This window comes from Ochotona princeps, chromosome 6, assembly GCF_030435755.1.
Source record: "Ochotona princeps isolate mOchPri1 chromosome 6, mOchPri1.hap1, whole genome shotgun sequence".
Taxonomy (NCBI): Eukaryota; Metazoa; Chordata; class Mammalia; order Lagomorpha; family Ochotonidae; genus Ochotona; species Ochotona princeps.
In genome coordinates, this window is record NC_080837.1 from 29,995,850 (window position 1) to 30,017,369 (window position 21,520).

The window sequence follows — 21,520 nt, forward strand, 5'->3', positions numbered from 1 at the left end:
GGGGCATCTGGGAAGTGAATCAGTGGATGGGAGCTCTCTGTCTCTCTGCCTTCAAAATAATTTTTTTTAAAAAAATTGTGTTGTACAGTCAGTGGGACTTGATATTTCCCATAGTTGTCTGGCATGGAACTGTTTCCTTCCAAGCTACACACATTATATTCCATATCGTAGCTGTCATATAGAATCTACTTTGGAAAGTGCTAGAATAGCTGTCTCCACAGCAACAGTTTAAAAATCTGACATTGCCTTGTTATTTATCCCTGTTGTAATGTTTTGAAAGCAGTAAGATGAATGAATAGAATGATGCTAAGAATACTGTCCCCATAGGAACAGCCTGTTTGTATCTCTTTCAAAAGTTTCCATTTTCTTAACCAACTCTTGTCTAAGGAACAAAATAGCTCTGTTTCATATAACAAAGAATTTACATTTTTAAAGGCATACTTATTTAATTGAAATGCAAAGTGACAGAGAAATAAAGAGGGAGACAGACGAACATATGGAGAGGTATCTTTCATTGACTGAATTACTCTCTAAATTCTCACAACAGATAGGGGTAGGCCAGGCCAAAGTCAGGAGCCAGAAACTCCATTTAATGTCATTGTCTTTTTTTTTTTTCAATATAATATCCATAATCGTAGCTTGTTTATTTATTTATTTTAATAATCTCACTTAGTTGATTGGGTACAAAGGGTCAAGGGCTACAGGAAAGTGGGTAACACAGTTGTTTCCACGCTAATATCATCACTTTTTCCCCTCTGTATCTGGGGTCAGGGGAGAAACAAAGGGAGAAGCCCCCCCCCCCCCAGCCTCCCACCCATCCCAGGTCCCATCTAATGTCTTCTTACATGGCTGGCAGCACTTGGGCCATTGTCTGCTGTCTTCTCAGGCTCACTAACAGGAAGCTGGTTTGGGAGCAGAATAGCAGGGACTCAACTGGGTCTTTGCTATGTGATGCCAGTGTTGCAGCAGGAGCTTAAGCCACTGTGCCATAATGACAGGCCCAGGAATTTACACTTAGAGATAAAGCTCTTATTCCTCTACTATCCTGAAAGCATTTTTCAGATTATAAAAATTTCCATATGTAATTCTATCTCAATATTTGCACAATTGAGACCATGTATTGTACTTTTTTGTTTAAAAAACTTAGATTTTGAGAGCCTTTCTTGCTTTACATACTTTTAAGATGCTATTTTCCTTAATTAAATGTATTATATTCTATGAACATTTAGTACATTTTTAATTTAACCATTCCTTCCTCCCTCCTTGCTCTTAGTTGCATGACATCATCTAATTGCTTGCTAATTTGGAAAGAAAAGGTAAAATGATGGATAGGAGAGGTCCCTACCTGCATGAAGATGTTATTTTTTTTTTCCTTAAGACTTATTTAAAATTCAGAGTTACACAGAAAAGTTTTGGTGGGGGGGGCGCATCAGATGGAGAGACAATGACCTTATTTCCACTGGTTTACTCCCCAGATGGACACATGACAAGGACTAGGTCAGGCTGAAGCCACAAGAAAGGAAATGCATCCAGGCCTTCCATGTGGGTGGCAAGGGCCCAGTCACTTGAACCATATCCAACTGCTTTTCCCAGGCCATTAGCAGAAGCTGGATTGGAAGTGGAGCAGCCGGGATAGGAATCGCTGCTTATATGGGATGTTAGTATTGCAGAAGACAGCTTTAGCCACCATACCACCATACTGGTTCCTGGGGCTGGGTTTTTGCACTGGAAAATAATGAAATGTATTAACAAATCTAATAGAAATGCTGTAATTGATGTAATTGAGAGTATGTGGAAAAGGGAAATATGTGAAGGTCTGAGATGATCTCAGGGGTCATCCATCAGTCAGCAAGTGAATTGGGATGGGAAGATCTAAAAAACCTAGTTACCAGCAAGAATTCAGGGTATGGTTGACATGAAGGTGTGAGGCTATGGAGCATAACAAAGGAACTCCTTCTCTCAGATACTTTCCAGCTGCCTCAATTAGTTGAAATCTTTTAATTTCTAAAATTATGTTTAACACCACCTCATTCAGAACTAACTTTATAAAGAACTGCATTCCAGTGAAGGTTGATCTTGCTTTGTCACATTGTGTACTGCAAGAGACCTGTCCTAGAGCAGAAGTTGGACCCCTGCAAGTAGTGAAACGCTTGTGCATCTAGTTCCAGCCCAGGAGTGAATGGCCAGGGGGATTACTGGTCTTGGGACCTGGCTGTGAGAGTGGCTTGGACGTGGACTTGGGATTGGCAGGGTGCACTGTCTCTTGTCTAGTCCTTGTTTTTCATTGGAACAGGCTGATGAGTAACAGGTTCAACTCCAATATTGTTTTGGCTTTTTTTCTTAGGCCTGTTTTTCTAAGGACGATGCTTTGTAAATGAGGCAAGCGAAAAAAAAAAAAAACATATTTTTGAGAAAAATCAGTCTACAGACAATGAACATTTTTTAACTGGGAGGGAGGACATTTTACAATTACCATTCCCGTCATTAGAATCATTTCACTGGCTGTGGCCTCCAAAGTCGTGCCATTGGGTGATGAGATTTTCTTTGCTTCTGAAATGCATGAGCTTTTCACTTCCAATCTTTTAAAGAAAGTTGGCTGTCAGAGGCCTTGTCACCTCCTGCCATCCTTCTTGATTGCTCCAAATGGCCCACGCACCCGATAGTAACACAGATTCCAGGGTCTGGCACATGCAGAGATGTTGGGGTATCTTTTAGGAGGCCACTTCTGGGGGAACCTTTTCTTCCATCACTTCTTCCATTCAATTCCACCAGGGATGTGGCTTGCCTATTCTGTGCCCTGGCTTTTGAGTGCTCGTTCATTTAATAGCAATTGGTTGAGCACCAGTTTGGGGCCCCATGCTCTGATGGCCTCTAGGGACACCCTGTGAATGGGAGGGCTGCTGTTCTTGCTGGTGGGGGTCTTGTTGTCTGGGAATTTTATTTTCAATCAATGTGAAACTGAAGTCGAGTAACTTCTAGTCTTCTGACTCCACCATGTGTTTTTGTGAAATGAGTTTGTTATGGAGTTTGTCATGTCTTTGGGTCAGCCCCAGTGGATCCCAGGATGACTCCTAAACATCTAAATAGTCTCCCTTGTGCCCTCAGCAGGTCACTTTGAAGTCTTTCATACTGTAGCTGAAAACATCTGACTAAATGTAAACATATTGTGTTTTTTTTTCTTCCCAAAACACTCTTAGTTGCTTAATATATTAACTTCATTATTACCTCCTCATTCTGTCTTTTGGATCCTGGTGAATTTTATCTAGATTGGAATTTCTCTGCTGATAGTTGCAGCAGATTCCAGACAATGCCTAGTCTTTGTAAATGGGTTTTGAAGATGTACAGACATATCCAGCCACAGCACATGCAGCTCCAGGGCGTGCCGGGGCGGTGGGTATTGGCTGGCTTGTGGGATTGTGACACTTAGGACAACTCACAGGGGTGATGACATGATACAGACTAGGTTGTGCTTGGTGAGAGGCTTTTTCCCAGTGAAGGACAGACCTTGCCTGTGTTGTGGTTGGGACCCTTAAGGACACCATCTTCCTGAGAGGCACCTGCTGTTCTGTTTGGGTGGTTGCATGGACTTTAGTGGAGACCAGAACGAATTAGCTCGGACCAAAAACAAAAAGTTTGCTTTGTCCAAAGGCCTCAGATCTTTACTCTGGCAAGGCAATCTCAGAGTTGTTGATTGAGTAGTCCTTCTTATTTTAGTTTTAATGTTTTTTTTTTTTTTTTTTTTTGTATGGACGAAGAGTTGAGTCCCCAAGAGTAGAGAATCATGATGGACAAGACCAGGACTGAGATCAAGTCTCTGACTCCCCTGACTGTGATTTATCTTCTTGCTGAATAATTAGCCACTTGATTTGTCATAAATTTGGAAAAGCCAATGACTTTTCATCTTTTTTAAAAAAAATTCTTCCCTCAGCTTCTCAGCACATGTTTGCTTTATTTGGACTCTAAAGGAGAAACACTTTTTCCACTAGGACTCTGCAGAAGAAATGAATTCTCTTTCTGAGAGAGCTAATGTCTTGGAAGGTTCTCCCACAGAAGCCAGGCCTGCCTTTCTAGAACCAACTAGAAGCTCCAGACCCAGTAAACACTCCAACCGAGCTGCCACTGAGAGACAAACTGAATGCAATCTATCCTGAACCAATTTTTTTGTCAGGTTTCTGGAGCAGGAGGTTAGAACAGAGGTCAGCTAAGTCTCCTTTTCAAGGATGTGCCTTATCCTGTACTGGAATCAAAGCCTACATGATCTTCTCTGACTCCATTGTGGGTTTGTGTTCACTTTTTATACCTGCAACATTATCAAAACATACTGTTTGGATTTTTTAATAAAAAGGAGCTGCCCCCTAACAAAGACTAAGTTAAAAAAATGGTTGGGCCCTGTTTAGGATATTCTCATTTGAATCTATGAAACTGTTTAGGTCTGTACTTGGGAAGTTATAGTATCTGATGATAATTTATCATTGTCAGTGATATTCTGAGCTCTGTATTTTTTTTCTTTAAATTCTGTTGTGATATGGAAACAATTATCTCATCCGGGCTGGAAAAATTTTAGTTCTGTAAAACACCATAGGAAAAGTCAGAAAAAACTGCAAAGTGATGGGAAAGAGTGCAGCTCATATCAAGGCTTGGATGACGTCCTGGATTTGGCTACCTAGGAACCTGCCTCCACCTGGCATGGCAGCACCTCTGCCCCTTCGCCTTTCAGATGTGCATGGTAGAAAATCCAGGGTGGGGCAAGTGCTCAGGCTGTCCTTCCTGGATGCTGCTCATGGGTTTCTGCTAATTACACAAATCAGTAACAGATGTGCTGGGGCTGAGCCCTTCATATTTATCCCACGATGTGTTGTCTTTAAATAACAAATGTTTTTTAAGGCCAAAAAAAAAGTTGTTATATGGTTTTCCTCTGCAACGTGCAACAAGAGGGGGTGGAGATCTCCAAAGAGGTAGTTCATCCTGTCATTTGGATAAGGAGCCAGGCCAATGGGCTCAGGCAGGGGGCCCTTCGTGACTGTTTAAGAGCTTTATTACAGTTTATTTTATGTGGTATTACACAAATCATAGATTTGTGTTCCCTGAGCTGTTTATAAATTGTAATTTGTAGCTGGGAGTATTTCTCCTCCATTTAAAACACTTGATAAGGCCAATGAATTATTGCACAAAGTCAGGAGCCAGGAGGAGCTTTCCTTAAATAGGAAAACAGTGGAGTTGGGAAAGTACAGCACTCTCCTGTTCCTTTGCCCCTGATCACTGAAGAGACACTTGTAGGGTTCCAAGTAGTCTGGTGGCATCTCATTGGAATGTAGCTTGTTTCCATTGTTCAGAATCTTGCAGGTGCAGAATAGAAATTTTGGACCCAGGAGTGGTAACGCTGTGATTATGGGTATGGGCATGTATTTTTCTTGTGTGTGGAACTCTACTTATGCAAACAGTTTGAAGTATTCCCTCAAAAAATCTGTCAGTACCACTTGATAGGCCTGGTTTCAGACAGAGGAGTAATTCTACCCCAGGGGTCCTAAAAGAACCACCCTCCATCTCCTCAGGCATCTGGCATCAACCTGTGTATCATGGTGGAGCCATGGAGTGGACACAGGTACCAGGTTAGTGTTGAAGGGGAGAAACAAGGTCCCTGTGAGGTCTGGTCTAGTTTCTGGCCCTTTCCCGCTAGTCCTGGTTGGTAGCAGTGAGGGTGAGGGCTTCAAATTGATGGACCTCAGGGAAGAGGGAATTTGCATGCACAATGTATAACTGAGTATAAGCCACACACAGGCCTTTTGTGATAGTCCTTAATGCTGTTCCTTTGCCCAGGTTCCACGTTGGCTCTTGATCAGAAGTGAACTTCTGCTGGGGCTGTAGTGGATTAAGCTGCCATGACACAAGCATCCCATGTGAGTGCTGGTTCCTGTCCCAAATGTTCCAGTTCTGATCCAGCACCCTGTGAATGTGCCTGGGAAATCAGCAAAAAGTGGCTGAACTGCTTGGGTCCCTGCCACTCACACGGGGATCTGTATGGAGTTCTAGGTTTCCGGTTTCAACCTGGTCTGGTCCCAACAGTTGTGGCCATCTGGGAGAGAACCAGCAGATGGGAATTCACTCTCTCACATTGTCTCTCTGCAATTCTTTCAAATAAATCAGTAAATCTTTAAAAAAAAATTAACTTCCCTGCCTAGTTTTGGCCTGCCCTCAAGGAGAATGTTATCTCACAAAGTAAGAAAGACAGGGGTAGAGGAATATCAATATGTTCATAGAATTACCTGTGAATCACACTGAATTTATTTTTCTTTGAATTCATATTACATTAACATGAAAAAATGTAAACTAAAAAAAAAGGCTGACATCAAGCAGGTCTTTCCTACATAGATTTCAGGTCTTAAGTCTGAGGTACACAGAATAAACCAACTCCCTCCCCTCATCCATCCACCCTTCTCCTCATCTCCCCATTTGTTCTTACTTTTCTTTTCCATAAGATTTGCCTAACCACTGCCCCCGCCCCACCTCTGCAAAGATGGTGGAGAGCTGGAATTTGCATGTTCCCTAGTAACCACAGCTAGCTTGTTGATGATTGCTCAGAATGCAATCATCAGAATTTTTTTTCACAATTGTTTGGTTTATTCAGTATTGAATAAATCCATTTGCAGTTCCAACTGAACAGTTTAGGTTAGGATTTTGTCTTTGAAGACTGTCCCTTACTTCACCTTTTCTTAAACAAATATACACCCATTTTGAGAATAAACATTAAGATCAAGAGTAGCCCAAATCCACATTTAGCCATAGGGACACCACAATATTTTCTTTTCAATACAATCTAAACCACAGGACATTATTTTAAGATTGTCATATTTCTATAACTCTGTAGAACCTACCTTAGTTTCTCTGAAAGAGTTGCATTTAAGGTTCCTCAGTGCTTTCAGAACTTTCCTAAGAAGGAATTATGCTTTTGAATAAATTCAAAATCTGAGTTGTCTCCCTACTGGTTAGGTGATCAAGTCACCTTCATCACTCATCTGCAAGGTTGCCACAGCCTCCTAATTTATTTTTTCAGCTTTATTTATTTTTGTTTGAAATTCAGAGTTACAAGGAGGGAAGGAGAGACAGAGAACTCTTCTATCCATCAGTTCACTCCCCAAATGGCTACAGTAACCAGAGCTGGGCTGGTCTGAAACCAGAAGCCTACAGCTTCTGCCTAGTTTCCCATGTGGGTACAAGAGCCCAATGATTAGGGCCATCCTCTGTTGTTTTCATGGGCCATGAGCGGGGAGCTGGATCAGCAGTGAAGCAGGTAGGATTTGAACTAGTAGGATCCAGCGCTCAAATGGAAGCTTAGCCTGCTATGCAAAGGTGCCAGCCCTTTTAATTTGTTTCTTACTTCCACTTTGCTCCTCTTCAATCTGTTCTCTGCCTGGCCTTGAGTTATCCTTTTCAAATGGCTATCAGGAACAGGCAGTTGTGAAGATCTTTGCACACCTTATCTGCGTCAGAGTGTCTGGGTGCTAATCCTACCCTCAGCTCCTGATTCTAATTTCTGGCCCAATGCAAATCCTGGAGAAAGCAAGTGATGGGCCAAGTGACTAGGGGCCTGTCAGCCATGTCAGAGACCTGATTGTGCATCTGGCACCCAGTTTTTGCCCAAAGTTAGCCCAGTCATTGTTAGCATTGAGAGAGTAAACCAACTTCTGAGAGATCACTCTGTTAATTTCACTCCCAAATATACACAAAAAAATTAATATGCTTGTTTGCTTAAAATCTGCCGATGTCCTGTTATTTCACTTATGGAATAAGGCATGGTTAACTATATAGGATTCTCCTTCTCCCAGGCATTATCAAGAAGTTGCCAGTACTTAAACTTTCCCCTAGTATGGAATGCCAACATTGTAAATGGTGGCCTAACTCTGTGCCACAATGCTGCCCACTAAGTAAAACTATTTTTGACTCTACTTTCCACAGACTTTTTGAGTAGGCTCACATTGAATGAATGAGTGAGTGAGTAACTATCAGAAGGGTGGAATGCATAATAAGACTTAGGGTTTTGAATTATTAACTAAATTGAGAGGTACACGCTTACATATAACACATAGAATACACCTACCCCCAAATGCTGGCAATGACCAAGGGTGGGGGGAAGCCAGGAACTGGGAATTAAGTCTGGATCTCCCACATGAATGGCAGAGACCTGACTACTGAAACCATAGCTTTAACTTTCTAGGGTCCCTGTTAGTGGCAAGCTGGAATTAGGAGTTAGAGCTGAAACAATATGAGGCATAGGCAACCCAACTCGTAGCTTTACTGCTAGGCCAAATGCCCAGTGCTGGAGGCCTGGATTTTCATTTTTGCCTTTGCCTCTTATAATCTTTGTGAGTTACCAACTTATATTTCTCACCATCTATATAATCAATAACATGGAGGATGTAATGCATGTTCCATGTACTTCATTTATTTATAATGGGGATCATACAAGGGTGTCTCATGTGATTTTTGTTGTATAGGTATGAGGGGACATTTGTTCTATTATTTGTACCTTGTATAGTGAGTCGCTAACTTCATTTCTACCTTATTTGAAATAATTCCCAATAAAAAGCTCTCTGAACACATGGTAGAGATTTCAATATTTGTTCCCTAAGATTTTAGTGGATCCTTTGTTCATTATTTAGATCAGATAGGTGGGCTCATGATAAGCTCTCTGTGTTCAGAGAGCTTTTTATTGGGAATGGTTTCAAATGTAGACAATGAAATCATCACTGAGGGACCTGGTGCGATGCCTTAATGGCTAGATCCTTACCTTGCAAGTGCCTGGATCAGATATTAGTGTATGTTCATAATCTGGCTGCTCCACTTCCCATTAGCTCCCTGTTTGTGGCCTGGGAAAGCAGTGAAAGATGGCCCAAAGCCTTGGGACCCTGTACCCTGCACCTGCATAGGAGACCTGGAAGAAGCTCCTGGCCCTTGGCTTTGGATGGGCTTAGTTCTGACCATTGTGACCACTTGGGGAATAAACCAGTGGGTGGAAGATCTTTCTCTAAGTCTCTCCTTCTCTCTGTAAATCTGATCTGCTTTTGTAATAAAAAAATATTTTTAAAAAATTACCATCCATGATAAGGGCTCAGGGTCACACATGTGTCTAGCATTATATTCAGTGTGCTTCATAGATTAACATCTGTCTTGTTTGTTGTTTGGTAGTGATAGACTTGGTGCACTGAGCCAATAATCACACACATAGACTACTGACTGATGGTCAATAGCCAAAGTTTATTAGCAGCATCAGGCTTTTTAGACTGAGGGTTACATAGGATAAGGAAGGAGGATTTGAGGAATTTACATATCAACAAGAAGGAGTTGACTGGAGATTATGGGAGTTCCCATAGGCCTGTCTATAGATTCCATCAATTGTTCCCATGCCCTTTGCCTGGAAGTATTTCTCTATTTTGTACTACAGATCCAATCAGTTCATGTCTTACAGATATCCAATCAATTGTCCTATAGACCCCCCTTCTCCATTCTGTAAACTAGGAATGAGGGATGAGGTTAGAGGTGACGTGCTCTTAGAAGGACGAGAAATGGGAAGAAGCAAGATTTTATATTTTACAAAGGTAACTTCACCAGGGACCAGAAACCCTAACTGCCTATTATCCCATCTGATTCCTCACATTCCTTCCTCTGGAAGAATGGACCCTAGCTGCTGTAGAAGGTGACCACTTTGGCTGCTTATGCTGAAAATGGTCATAGAGGAGCAACAGCAGCTGGGTATTCTCCAGGGGGAGGGAGGAAGAGGGGAGGGTAGATATAGGGGTCCCTAATAGAAGATAAAAGTCCCTAGGTGTCTGAAGTACTGCCTGGAGCTTCAAGGCTTCTCTTTGTGGACATCAGTTGTTGTAAACTCTAAGGGTCTCAGGAAGATATTCAGTCTGTTGGGGATCAGGAGTGTCCAAGTTCTTCCATTCTTTGAGGAGGTTCCATTGGGGATTCCATGTTCTCCAGGGGCAGGGTAGTATTTGAGGGAGCTGCTGCACTTCCGAGGGTGGAGGAATCATAGGGCAGCCTATAGTTTTACAGAGGATTCAACAGGAATTCTAAAGAGACAAGAGCATAACCTTTATCACAGGTTATTAGTATTCCAGAATACCAATTATCCAGGTGTTTTTACCCAGATAGGGATTTGTAAGGCCTTATTAGAGGATGTAGATATAGAAACAGGTTTGTCAGCAGGAGTATTAATGTCTTCTTGAGGCAAATTCAAAAGGTCAAGCATTAAAAGTAATAGAATATCTCTGAGGGACACTCCCCTTTTCTTTACTTTTTTTAACAATTTTAGGATGCAATGTGCATGTTCAATAATAGCTCGTCCTTGAGAGTTACAGGGAATAGGTTTAACATGTTAGATGGACTACTCGAAACAGAATGTTTTGAAATTTTTGTTAGTATATGCAGGTCCATTGTATTAATAGAAGTGGGAATTCCCATGATGGAAAAATGGGTGAGTAGAAAAGATTGGAGAGCTGAAGTAGCTTCAGAACTCATAGATTGTGCCCAGAGGAACTTAGAGATCCAATCAATTGTCTTACAGATACTCAATTCTCCTTCTACAAGTCTCATTGCCTTTTTACTGGAGGGGGGTATATGGCATTACTTTTGGGCTCAGGCAATTGGGGTTTAAATGGATCTAGTATCCCACAAAGGCAACAGAATCAGGAGACACAGCCTAAGGAACTTATATCTGACTTCCAAAGCTAACTCCCATTCACTTTGGATTATTTAACCCAAGAATCTCAAAGTAAATTTTCTCATCCTTGCAGATGGTGTTTCTCACTGATGTGCATTTTCTTTCCCAGACTGTTTATGACCAGTGGTTCATCACCCTTTTTAACATTGTCTACACATCTCTTCCTGTTTTAGCCATGGGGATATTTGACCAGGTATGTGTTTTTCTTTATTTTTGTAACTTAGTTTTTTCTCTGATGCTTTTTAGTTGTTTCTTCACTTCTAAAAAGACATGATCCAAGGGAAGAGCCCTAGGACAGCAGCTGTTTTAATAGATGCTGCTTGGGTCACAGATCCCCCACTGCTAGCCTCTGCTTTCTGAAATCACAGTATTATTCTAAAGGATCTGAGAAGACCTGCAAAAGTGGTCACTTTAATTCTGTTTCAGCACAACACTTTGTAAACATCTGACACTATATACACACAGTTTTTCATGGAGCTTCCGAAGAAGTGTTTGAGGACTCACATCCTGGGGAATGCTGCATTCGCCTCTGGTCATTTGTGGAGACTCAGGCAGGGACAGGGACAATCATGAAGCTAAATTGGAGCACTGAGGACGTCAGTTCAGTTCCTTAGCCAGCATGACCTGGGGATAGGCATGGCAGGACAGTGGAACAACCTGCCAATTGGGAGATGGAGAAAATGAGCACAGCCTTCTTTCAATGTGCTTGAGAGTGGAAAAGGGAGGGAATCAATTATAAAACATGGTGGATCCTTGGCATGCTCCGAGCCTTGGAAGGTACTTTCTAAAAGGAGGGCAAAGTCTGGCCAGGAGAGTTTTCATGGCACAATTAGAGTGTATTATTTAAAATACTCTCGTAAAGTACTTTTAAGGAGAGCAGATTTTCTTTAGGCTGTTGTTAGATTCATTTGCTAGGTCTCATTTTCTGGCTCAAAGCTGTCGATTGCAAAACAAATCTTCACTTTATGAGCTCACTTCACTCTCCCATTCTGCTGGCTTGCCGTCAGTTGAGAATCTCACTTCTCATATTTAAAAAGGGCAGTTTGTGAAAGCCATATTTTGTGGGATTCTACAAGAAGTAATGAACTTCGGAAGACCTTAGATATAAAGGATTAAGCACATTAACTTCCAAGTGCCCATGTTTACAAGTGTTTCTTTTCGTGGTGCTTTGTAGCTGCCCAGAATGTGGAATAAAATAAAGCAGTTTCTGGGAAGTTATTGTGCAATTCAAAAAATATAATAAGGCTTCTTATTGCCATTGAGTTGAATGTCTGCTCCTCTCCTTTCCCACTTGTCAACTCTGGCCCTTACACTGATCACAGGCTTGTGGAATGTGATGCTGGAAGGGCCTCTGGGACCATCTACAGATCTCATTTTAAAAGAGGAAGCCAAACTTTGGGGCTCCAAAGCCATGCAGCCAATAGATGACAGAACCAAGACTAGAAGCAGGCCACTTTGAGATTGCTACATTATTGCTATTATTGTCATTATTATTTATAGAAGTGTCTGATTTATTACTTATGATGTGGCAAGGACACCTACTGAATATATACTCATTTCATCATGGCAGTGGTTCTTAGAGGGATGCATTTCTGGAGATGAGAAGACTGAGGCCTAGATAGCTTGCGTCACAGATCTCAGACTGCATGCCTATGAAACCTGCATAGGTGTTTGAAGCCAAGATGATGTGGTTTCAAAGCCATGCACATAATCCCATCAGTCACTGGACTGGGGAATGAAGCAAATGGCAGCATCTCAGAAAAAAAGTGTTCTTAAACAGAAAATGTCCATGAGCTTCATAGGTTCCTATTCGAGACCTATGCCATGTCTTAAACAAGAAGAGAAATCTGAGTTGGGTTGTTCCAACTTTGGCCACTTTGCATACACAGTCCTCTGATGTCCCCACTTCTTGCTGTCTTTTTTGGTTCTTGCATTTGCTTTTGGTACTCACAATGTGGTTATCAGCATTGCTTTGGTGCTGGCTGGAAATTCAGAACTCCCAGGCCTTTATACCTATTGAATCATAAACTTGAATAACTGAGTTGTTCCCTTGGTACTTCACGGGTACCCTGAGCTTGAGAGCATGGGTTTAGATCCTCCCAGAAACTGGCTTGTGCTAAAACTTGCTGTCTTCTTATTGAGTAAGATTTTTTGGTACTGAACCATTGATACTGTTGTTCATTTTGTGTTGCTATAATAAGATGCTTGATACTGCACAATGTACAAAGAAAAGGAGTTTATTTGGTGCACAGTTTTGAAGGTAGAATAGCATGTTGCCGGCCTTTGCCCAGTTCTGGTGACGGGCATAATTTACCACATGGCAAATGGCATCATGGTGGGAATTCATGAGAGAGCTTATGGTAAAGCAGCGCACATGGAAAGACAGGAAGAGACTGGGGAAGAGTCAGGCCCAATAAACCATCTTGAGGGAACTAACCCATTCCTGTGACAATAGCATTCATCCCTGCCAAGGCTGGTGTCCTCTTGACCTATTTGCACTTGGTCCTAAAAGCTTCTATTACCATGAACCCTTGCATGATACACTCAATCCTTGGGCAAATCATAGCACCCATTAACTGCTATTGTGTCCTCCTTAGGCAGAATGCTTAGACTCAAAGCCTTTATGCTCAGCTCTCTGCCCACCCCGTAACCAACAGGAAATTTCTTCTATTCCCCGCTTCCTTCTGCCTCCTGCTCACCTCTCCCCAGTAGCTCTAATTTACCTGCCTCCACAGCTCTCTGCTGCCATCTCCTGGGCCTTACCGCTCACCACCTTGTGCATGAACTTGGGCCCACTGTCTACTTCTGAATTTTGGAAGCTTGAGAGCTTCTGAGCAATCAGTGGCCTCAGCAGTCTGCCTGAAAATACAGGAAAGAACTTTGGCTCTGAAGTCAAACAACTGAGTTCAAAGAAGTCAAGTCATGATTTGAGCCGTGTGACAATTCATGAACCTCTCTTGGAGATCCAAGCTCTTTATCCATAAAATAGAGGTCCTTTTATTGTTTTCTGGGTGTTGGAATGAAAACAAACCCAAGATAATGTCTTGATGTGGCACAGTGAGTGGTACACATTAGGGCAGGTAGTGTTCAGGAACGATGCAGTGTGGGGCCTCTCATTCTCCTTGAGCCTTTCTCCACTAACATGCCCTCTGTTTACAGGATGTGAGTGAGCAGAACAGCATGGACTGCCCCCAGCTCTATGAACCTGGACAACTAAATCTCCTTTTTAATAAGCGTAAATTTTTCATCTGTGTGGCACATGGAATCTACACATCATTAGTCCTGTTCTTCATCCCCTATGGGGCCTTCTACAACATGGTTGGAGAAGACGGCCAGCACGTTGCTGACTACCAGTCATTTGCAGTTACCCTGGCGACATCTTTGGTCATCGTGGTCAGTGTGCAGGTAACCCTGTTGATGAAAGCATTTTAACTTGATCAGTTTATAACTGTTAGAGATGCATTTCTTTGTTGACTGGTTTTGTGTACTTGTTGGGCAGTGAGATAATTCTAAACAAATAGTAAAGTTTTTCTTCTAACTCTACAAAAAAGTTCCACATAAATTTTCAGAAAATTATGTGCTTATAATCTCTATTAGTAGAAACCTCATAACCAATCATTTCTTTGGGTTGAGCATTAAGAGAAATGACCTACTACTACTCCTTTCTTGTGTCTTAAGAAGAAAAATTTCAATGGTAACAGAAAAAGAGAAACTTTCTTTTTTTTTTTTTTTAAAGATTTATTCATTTTATTACAGCCAGATATACAGAGAGGAGGAGAGACAGAGAGGAAGATCTTCCGTCCGATGATTCACTCCCCAAGTGAGCCGCAACGGGCCGGTGCGCGCCGATCCGATGCCGGGAACCTTGGAACCTCTTCCGGGTCTCCCACGCGGGTGCAGGGTCCCAAAGCATTGGGCCGTCCTCAACTGCTTTCCCAGGCCACAAGCAGGGAGCTGGATGGGAAGTGGAGCTGCCGGGATCAGAACCGGCGCCCATATGGGATCCCGGGGCTTTCAAGGCGAGGACTTTAGCCGCTAGACCACGCCGCCGGGCCCGAAACTTTCTTTTGATTTAAGACTTCATAACTTCCAGGTTTAAAGTGAGATCTAATGGGTGGTACATTAATTCTGTGAAATTAGTGAAGAGTTTCAATCTTACATTCAGGGAAATGATTTTGATGGAGATGATTCCATTGCCCGTCTCCCACTGGGCATCTTGATTTATGTTTGTTTCCTCTTTAATGCATATAGATATCGAGTTGAAAGTTCTCAGAAACTTTCATCATATTGTTAAAACCTAGCTCTAGATGGGTATGGCAAGCAATATGACCATGTGTTAGTTTTGTTCCCTTTAGTTACTGAATGAACTATGAAAAATCTAGTGACCTCACTTCTGTCACGTGGCTGTGTTTCTAATTCTCTGGATTGGCCTTCAACAGAGAGAAAGGCAGTTTTTTGCTTTTTTTTTTTTTCTTAGTGGTACCTATTTTGTTTTGAGTTTTTTTTTCTTAGTGGTACCTATTTTGTTTTTTGAGTGTTTTTTCCTTAGTGGTACCTATTTCTTTATCCCCATGTAAAGCCTGGTACTTGATGGTCTGAGAGAATTTGGAGGAAAACTCCAGTGTGAAAAACTCTTTGGCATTATACAAAATATAACAGGATAATAAATGACGTGGGAGATTGTCTGCAGGCATAACATGACAAGCATTATGTTAGTGAAATTCACCGCTACAAGAAGCCCTACAATTTTTTGTCTTTATTTTTAAAAAGCCTTATTATATTTCTGTGTTTTTTTCCTTTTTGCTTGCCCATAATTGATCATTGTATATATTATGGCAACAGTATTAGTGTTGTGTTTTAATATGAACTTTACACTTTAGAGCTGTTTTTCTTATAAACAGTTCTTTCTTCAGTTGGCTGTCATAGTTCATGTCTCACTTTTACACATTAGAGGACATAGAAACAATTTCATTTAAAAATATGGTTTGTTCACAAAAAGACTAAGGAATTTTGTATCCTTGTCATTGTGAGTTTTGAAAAATTTTTAGTCTTGATTATGAAGTTTTGACAGATATCCCATGCTTCTCAGGGGATTCCTAGTTAGAATTCACAGTGACCACTGGCCCTCCCATTCAATGTGCGTTGAGTGAGGCCTTTCTGACCTATTTGATGCAAGTGTTAATGGGCATTCATCTCTTTAGGAACCATTTTCTTCCTTCATCTCCTTGAGACAATGGTGGTTCTGCCCACTCCTCCAGCCTTGCTTTCCACAATGTTCCGACCTTATTCAATCTCTTGGCTCCTGGGCTTCCCCACTATCCTTTCTGCCTTATGGCTTTGCTCTTTTCTGCTTAGCACGTCCTTCCAATGTCTTAGCAAAACACCCACTCTGAAATATTCTTATTAGTGACTGTACTATTCCTTCATATGACTATTCTATAATTTAGTTAGTCATGTGACTGAATAAATGCTTCTAGATTTTCACCACAGCAAATAATTCAAGAGCAAGCCTTCACATACATAGTTTAAAATATGATTCTCAAGTTATTTCTTAAGAATATATTCTTAAAAGTAGAAATTCTTGGCCAGTTTGCTGCCTGTGAAGTAACTGATGCATTCTGAATTTACTGTTTACAGAGAAATACTTTGGGTCCAAATATTGTGACACAGTGGGTTAAGGGGTTGCTTAGGTTGGTCGCATCCCACATTGGTGTGCCTGGGATGAAACTTTGCCTCCAATCCTGATGGATAGGAGATGATGGTTTATATACCAGCACCCTGGTCACCCCTGTGAGAGACTAGAATGGAGTTCCAGGCTTCCAACTTAGCCTGTATCAGCTGGAGCTATGGCAGGCACTTGTAGAAAGAAGCAGTAAACAAAAGCTCTCTTTTGCTCGTTCACTTTTTTCCCTCAAATAACTAAATCAACTTTAAAAAGAAAATCTAAAACTTTTTTTTACACATTTATTTTTATTGGACAGTCAGATATACAGAGAGGAGGAGAGACAGAGAGGAAGATCTTCCGTCTGCTGATTAACTCCCCAAGCAGCCAACTGCTGGAGCTGAATCAAACCGAAGCCAGGAGCCTGGAGCCTCTTCCAGGTCTTCTGCACAGGAGCACAAGCAGGGAGCTGAATGGGAAGCGGTGCTGCTGGGATTAGAACCTGCGCCATATAGGATCCATGTGCATGCTAGGCAAGCACTTTAACTGTTAGGTTATCTCCCCAGGCCTAGAATTTTGTATTTGCAATTCTTTTATAAATTTAAAAATACAAAAGTAGTTCCTGTACACTTTCTGCTTAAAGTGTTTTGTATCATTTTATTTGAATGAGCATTAGAGACAGAGAAACAGATCTTACATCTATTGGTTCACTCTCTAAAAAGCTTATTATAGCCAAGTCTGCCATGCTGAAGTCTGAAGACAGAAATTATCCTGATTTCTCATAGGAGCCCCAAGTTCCTGAGGTATCTTCTCTTGCTTCCCCATGTGTGTTTTCAGGGAGCTGGATCAAAATGGCACAGCTATAGCTTGAATTGGCATTTTGATATGGGATGCTGGAATTGCAAGCAAAAGCTTCGACCAGTGTGCCTTATTGTTTGCCCTGGTTCCTGTATCGTATACTCTGATCTAGGTTTTCTGAGATTAACATTTTACAAACCCATAGTGAATTTGTCAAGATTAAGATACTAACATTAGTACAAGACTAGTGAACTTCAGCCTTGACTCAGATTTCCTACTTTTCCCATTATGTTTTCTGTTCAAGGATCTAATCCAGGGTGCTACATTGCAGTTATCAGTTTCATCTTGTCTCGTCCAGTCTCTGATCCCCCTATTGTCATTCCTCATCTTTCATGATATTTACACTCGGGAAGAGTGATCTGACACTCTGGTGAGATGTTTTACAGAATATTCCTTTGTTTTGGCCTGTCTGAAGTTTTCTTAGAACCACACTGAGGCTGTGGAGTTTTATGAAGAATCACAGAGGTGATGTGCCCTCCTTGTCTTATCAGGGAGCATAAGATGTTAACATGACTTACTACAAGTGATATTTACCTTGGTTATGATCCTGGTTTCTGTGTTTCCTCTTTGTAATCATGTTTTTCTTTAGTTTTTCTTGAGTCCTTAAGAATTCCATAACACATTCAAGGCAGAGAATTAGTCTCCAGCTGATAGAGGAAGAGCATCAAAGAATTTATGAGTATAGGTTAAAATCATAGCAATCATAATTTTATTTTTAAGGCTTATTTACTTGAAAGGCAGAGTTATGGAGAAAGGAGGAGAGATAGTCCACATTGCTGATTCACTCCCCAAATAGGAGTGCAGATGTGCAGACGCCCAGTCCTAAAGGTCGTTGTTAGTCCTACTTCTTGGGAAGGTTAGGAGTGATGTTACATCCAGGAAGCTCTGAGAATGTTTCTGTGCCATAGAATTCTCAGACCTCAGCATGCAGAGGGGTTGTGATCATTGAAGCTTGGCAATTCTGGCTGCAATCAAAAACTTTTTGTCTTTAAAATAGGAAATCTAACTTTTAGGTATTTGTGAATGAGCTCATTTCAACAGCAGCATTAATGTCCTTTCCTCACTGTCTAATCTTGACTCATCATTGTGGCAACAACCTCCATGAAATTTCCATGGACTATTAATATAGTTATAAATCTTACGTCCTGCTGATGCTGCAGGCCAAACTTGGGTAGTTTTATTTCTTTTAAATATCAGTTCCTATACTACATTGAATTATAAAATACTTAACATTTCGAACAACGCAGGAATGTTAATAAAATATATCATTTTAATCTCCTTCCCTTTTTACCGTAAAGATGACAGCTTAAATCCTTCCATATATTTTGTTTGCTTACACACAAATTCAATAAAAGGGGATCTTAATTATGTAAATTACTCTGTAGTATGGTTTCTTCACTTAGCTAGATTTTTTTGGACAGTTTTCTAAAACCCCACATTCACATCTTAAATCTTTTTAATAGCTGCAGATAGTATTTATTCATTAGTTCTCCTAGACATTCAGTATATTTCTATGCTTTCTGTTATTGAAGCAATGTTATAACGCATACATTATTATGTCTATTTTATGTTCAGGCTTATGTAAATTTCCAGAAATGAGATCTAGATGTTTAGAACTTCCAACTCTTAAGATTTACTTGTTTGAAAGAGTTACAGAGCAAAGGAAAGACAGGAATACTGTCTTGGGGCTTCTTCTGCTTCTCTCCCAGCAGGGTTCTGGATCAAAAGTGGAATAGCTAGGTGCCCCTATGGGATGCCAGTGTCACAGCAGTGGCTTAACCCACAGCATTCCAGTGCTAGCCCTAAAACTCTCTCTCTCTTTTTTTTTTTTACCAGTCTTATCATTGAAGGTGTTTTATTTCTTCAATGCTGTATCAAAGAATAGGTACAATATAGATTTTCATCACTCTTTAATATTTTCCAAAAAAGGTTGTAGTAGCAAATAGTAGATGCTTCTTTATGCAAAAGAATTTTTTTTTTGGAAACTATTATGTAGGTCCAAAGAGGAGAAGTGCCCTGGGGAGAGCCTCAGCTGGATAGAATGCCCATGGCAGCAACATCCCACATCATGGCTGTGTTGCTACTTGAAAACTTCGTGTTTACCATCTCTTCTAGATTAGCCTCATCACACTGAGGACTGCTTGCCAGACTGATGCCAGCCACAGACCTCTAGAAGAACCCTTACCTTTCTGTCATTCTGGTCAAATTCTGAGAGCAATGCATTGAAAGCTGGCCATAGTGATGATTCTTACGAACTTTCTGCATTTCCAAGAAATTGTAGCTCACATTGTAGCTGTTATTATTTGGTACCTACAGGTTCCTGACTCATCTCTTCTTTGTAGCTTGTATCCTTTTTAATAAGAAAAGCCACTTCATTTAAATTTCATTTATTGCTATTAGTCATGTCTCTCATTTTTCTCAGGTTGCCTTTGCCTAATTTATAGCCTAAGCCAATCCCTTCGTGTCCATTTATTTGTTTTATTCTACTGGCTTTGTTCTTTCAATAAGAGAATTTGAAGTATTCATTTTTGTAATAATGTATATTTAATTCCAAATTTTACTTTTCAGAAAGAGAGAGTGACAGCAGGAGAGGCAGAGCACTCCTCAACACTGGGTTACTCCCAGATGCATGAGACATGCACACCCTGAGGAGCTCAGCTTGAGTCTTTCACGTGCATAGCAGCCCCAACTGAAGTCAGCATGTGTTACTAGGAATCTGGGCTCGGGAGTAGAACTGGGACTTGACTGAGGTACCCCAAAATGGGATGGGAGCATCCCAAGTAGCACCAAACGTGCGATGTGAAGTGCCTGACCTATTTAGAATTATTTTGAATACTTCTGTCCTACTTTGCATTTTTATAGATAATAGGATATTCCAAAATTAACTTATGAATAATTTGTTTTATTCATATTACTAATGATTTCTCATAATATGGTATTTTAAATCTACATTTCTATGCCAAAATTCCTTAATGATAAATTTTCATTTTTTAAAAATTTATTTATTATTTTTAATTCATTAATTACATTGTATGATGTGACACAGTTTCATAGGTACTTGGATTCTCCCCACCCCTCCCCAAACCCTCCCACCATGGTGGATTCCTCCACCTTGTTGCATAACCACAGTTCAAGTTCAGTTGAGATTCCCCCATTGCAAGCATATACCAAACATAGAGTCTAGCATCTTACTGTCCAGTCAAGTTCAACGGCTTCTTAGGTATACCCTCTCTGGTCTGAAGACAGAGCCAGCAGAGTATCATCCCGATCTATTAAAAGCTCCAACATACCATCAGCAAAAATTTACATCATTATGGAAATAATTTACGTAGTAATAAGTAACCAATATGTTAAAAGTAAATGCGAGTTCTTAACCACCTTCTGTGACCGCCTCATTGACATTTCAATTTTAGTTTATACACAACATATAACATACATAACATAACATGTTACACATAACATCGTATCATCTTAAGGCAAACATGTGGTATTTAACCTTTTGGGATTGGCTCATTTCCCTTAGCACATAATGATAAATTTTCAAACATCCTGTTCTCAACTCTTCTCCACTCACCTCCAATTAATTTTGTAAATTGTTTACTTGTCCTCCCCATCCCCTTTCCCATCCTCAACTCCTATGAGTGTGAATAATTTAGACTTTTAGTGTCAGGCTGTTATTAAATACTCTTTTAACATGCATCTTTACTGTTCCCAAGTTCTTTCAGAATTAATACTGGCAGGTCATAGTCACATTGTTACTCATTTAGAGCTAAGTATAAATTTATAAGAATCATTTCTCACTACCACTTGAGTGCTTTGTGTTTTGCTATTTTGAGGTTTTTGTTATGATTTACTTTGTAGTAATATCATTGAGTAATTTGTTCAGAAATGCATTTAGATTGTTATACTTCTGAGCTCAAAACTTTCTAGTTTTATATTTAAATGATGTATTGGAAGGGCACAAAATTTTTGAGATAGAGCCCTTTGGGGGGGAAATTTTGTTGTTGTCCAAGTTTTACCATGGAAGTTTTATGTTCTCTTGATTCACTTTCCTTTGTTTAGAAGCATATACTCTTTATCCTTATATTGTACAAATTTCATCAGAATGTATTCCTCTTCATTAGCTTGCAGGGGCAGGGGAAAGGAAATACTCTTCGATCTGAAAATCACAGAGCAGTTTTCTTAGCTCATGGTTACTTCTTTATTATTTTTCTCTTTCTAAAATGCCATTAATCATATATTTGGATCATCAATCTCATGTCTATGATCTGCCACTT

General features: G+C 40.5%; 1 protein-coding gene across 1 annotated transcript in view; it reads left to right on the plus strand.

The window, feature by feature from the left end:
• Positions 1-21,520, plus strand: part of ATP8B4 (ATPase phospholipid transporting 8B4 (putative)) — a 254,776-nt gene that overhangs the window by 224,158 nt on the left and 9,098 nt on the right. The window contains exons 24-25 of the mRNA XM_058665877.1: positions 10,833-10,916; positions 13,883-14,128. Of these exons, the coding sequence (XP_058521860.1) occupies positions 10,833-10,916; positions 13,883-14,128 (330 nt within the window). The remainder of the gene's footprint in view (positions 1-10,832; positions 10,917-13,882; positions 14,129-21,520) is intronic.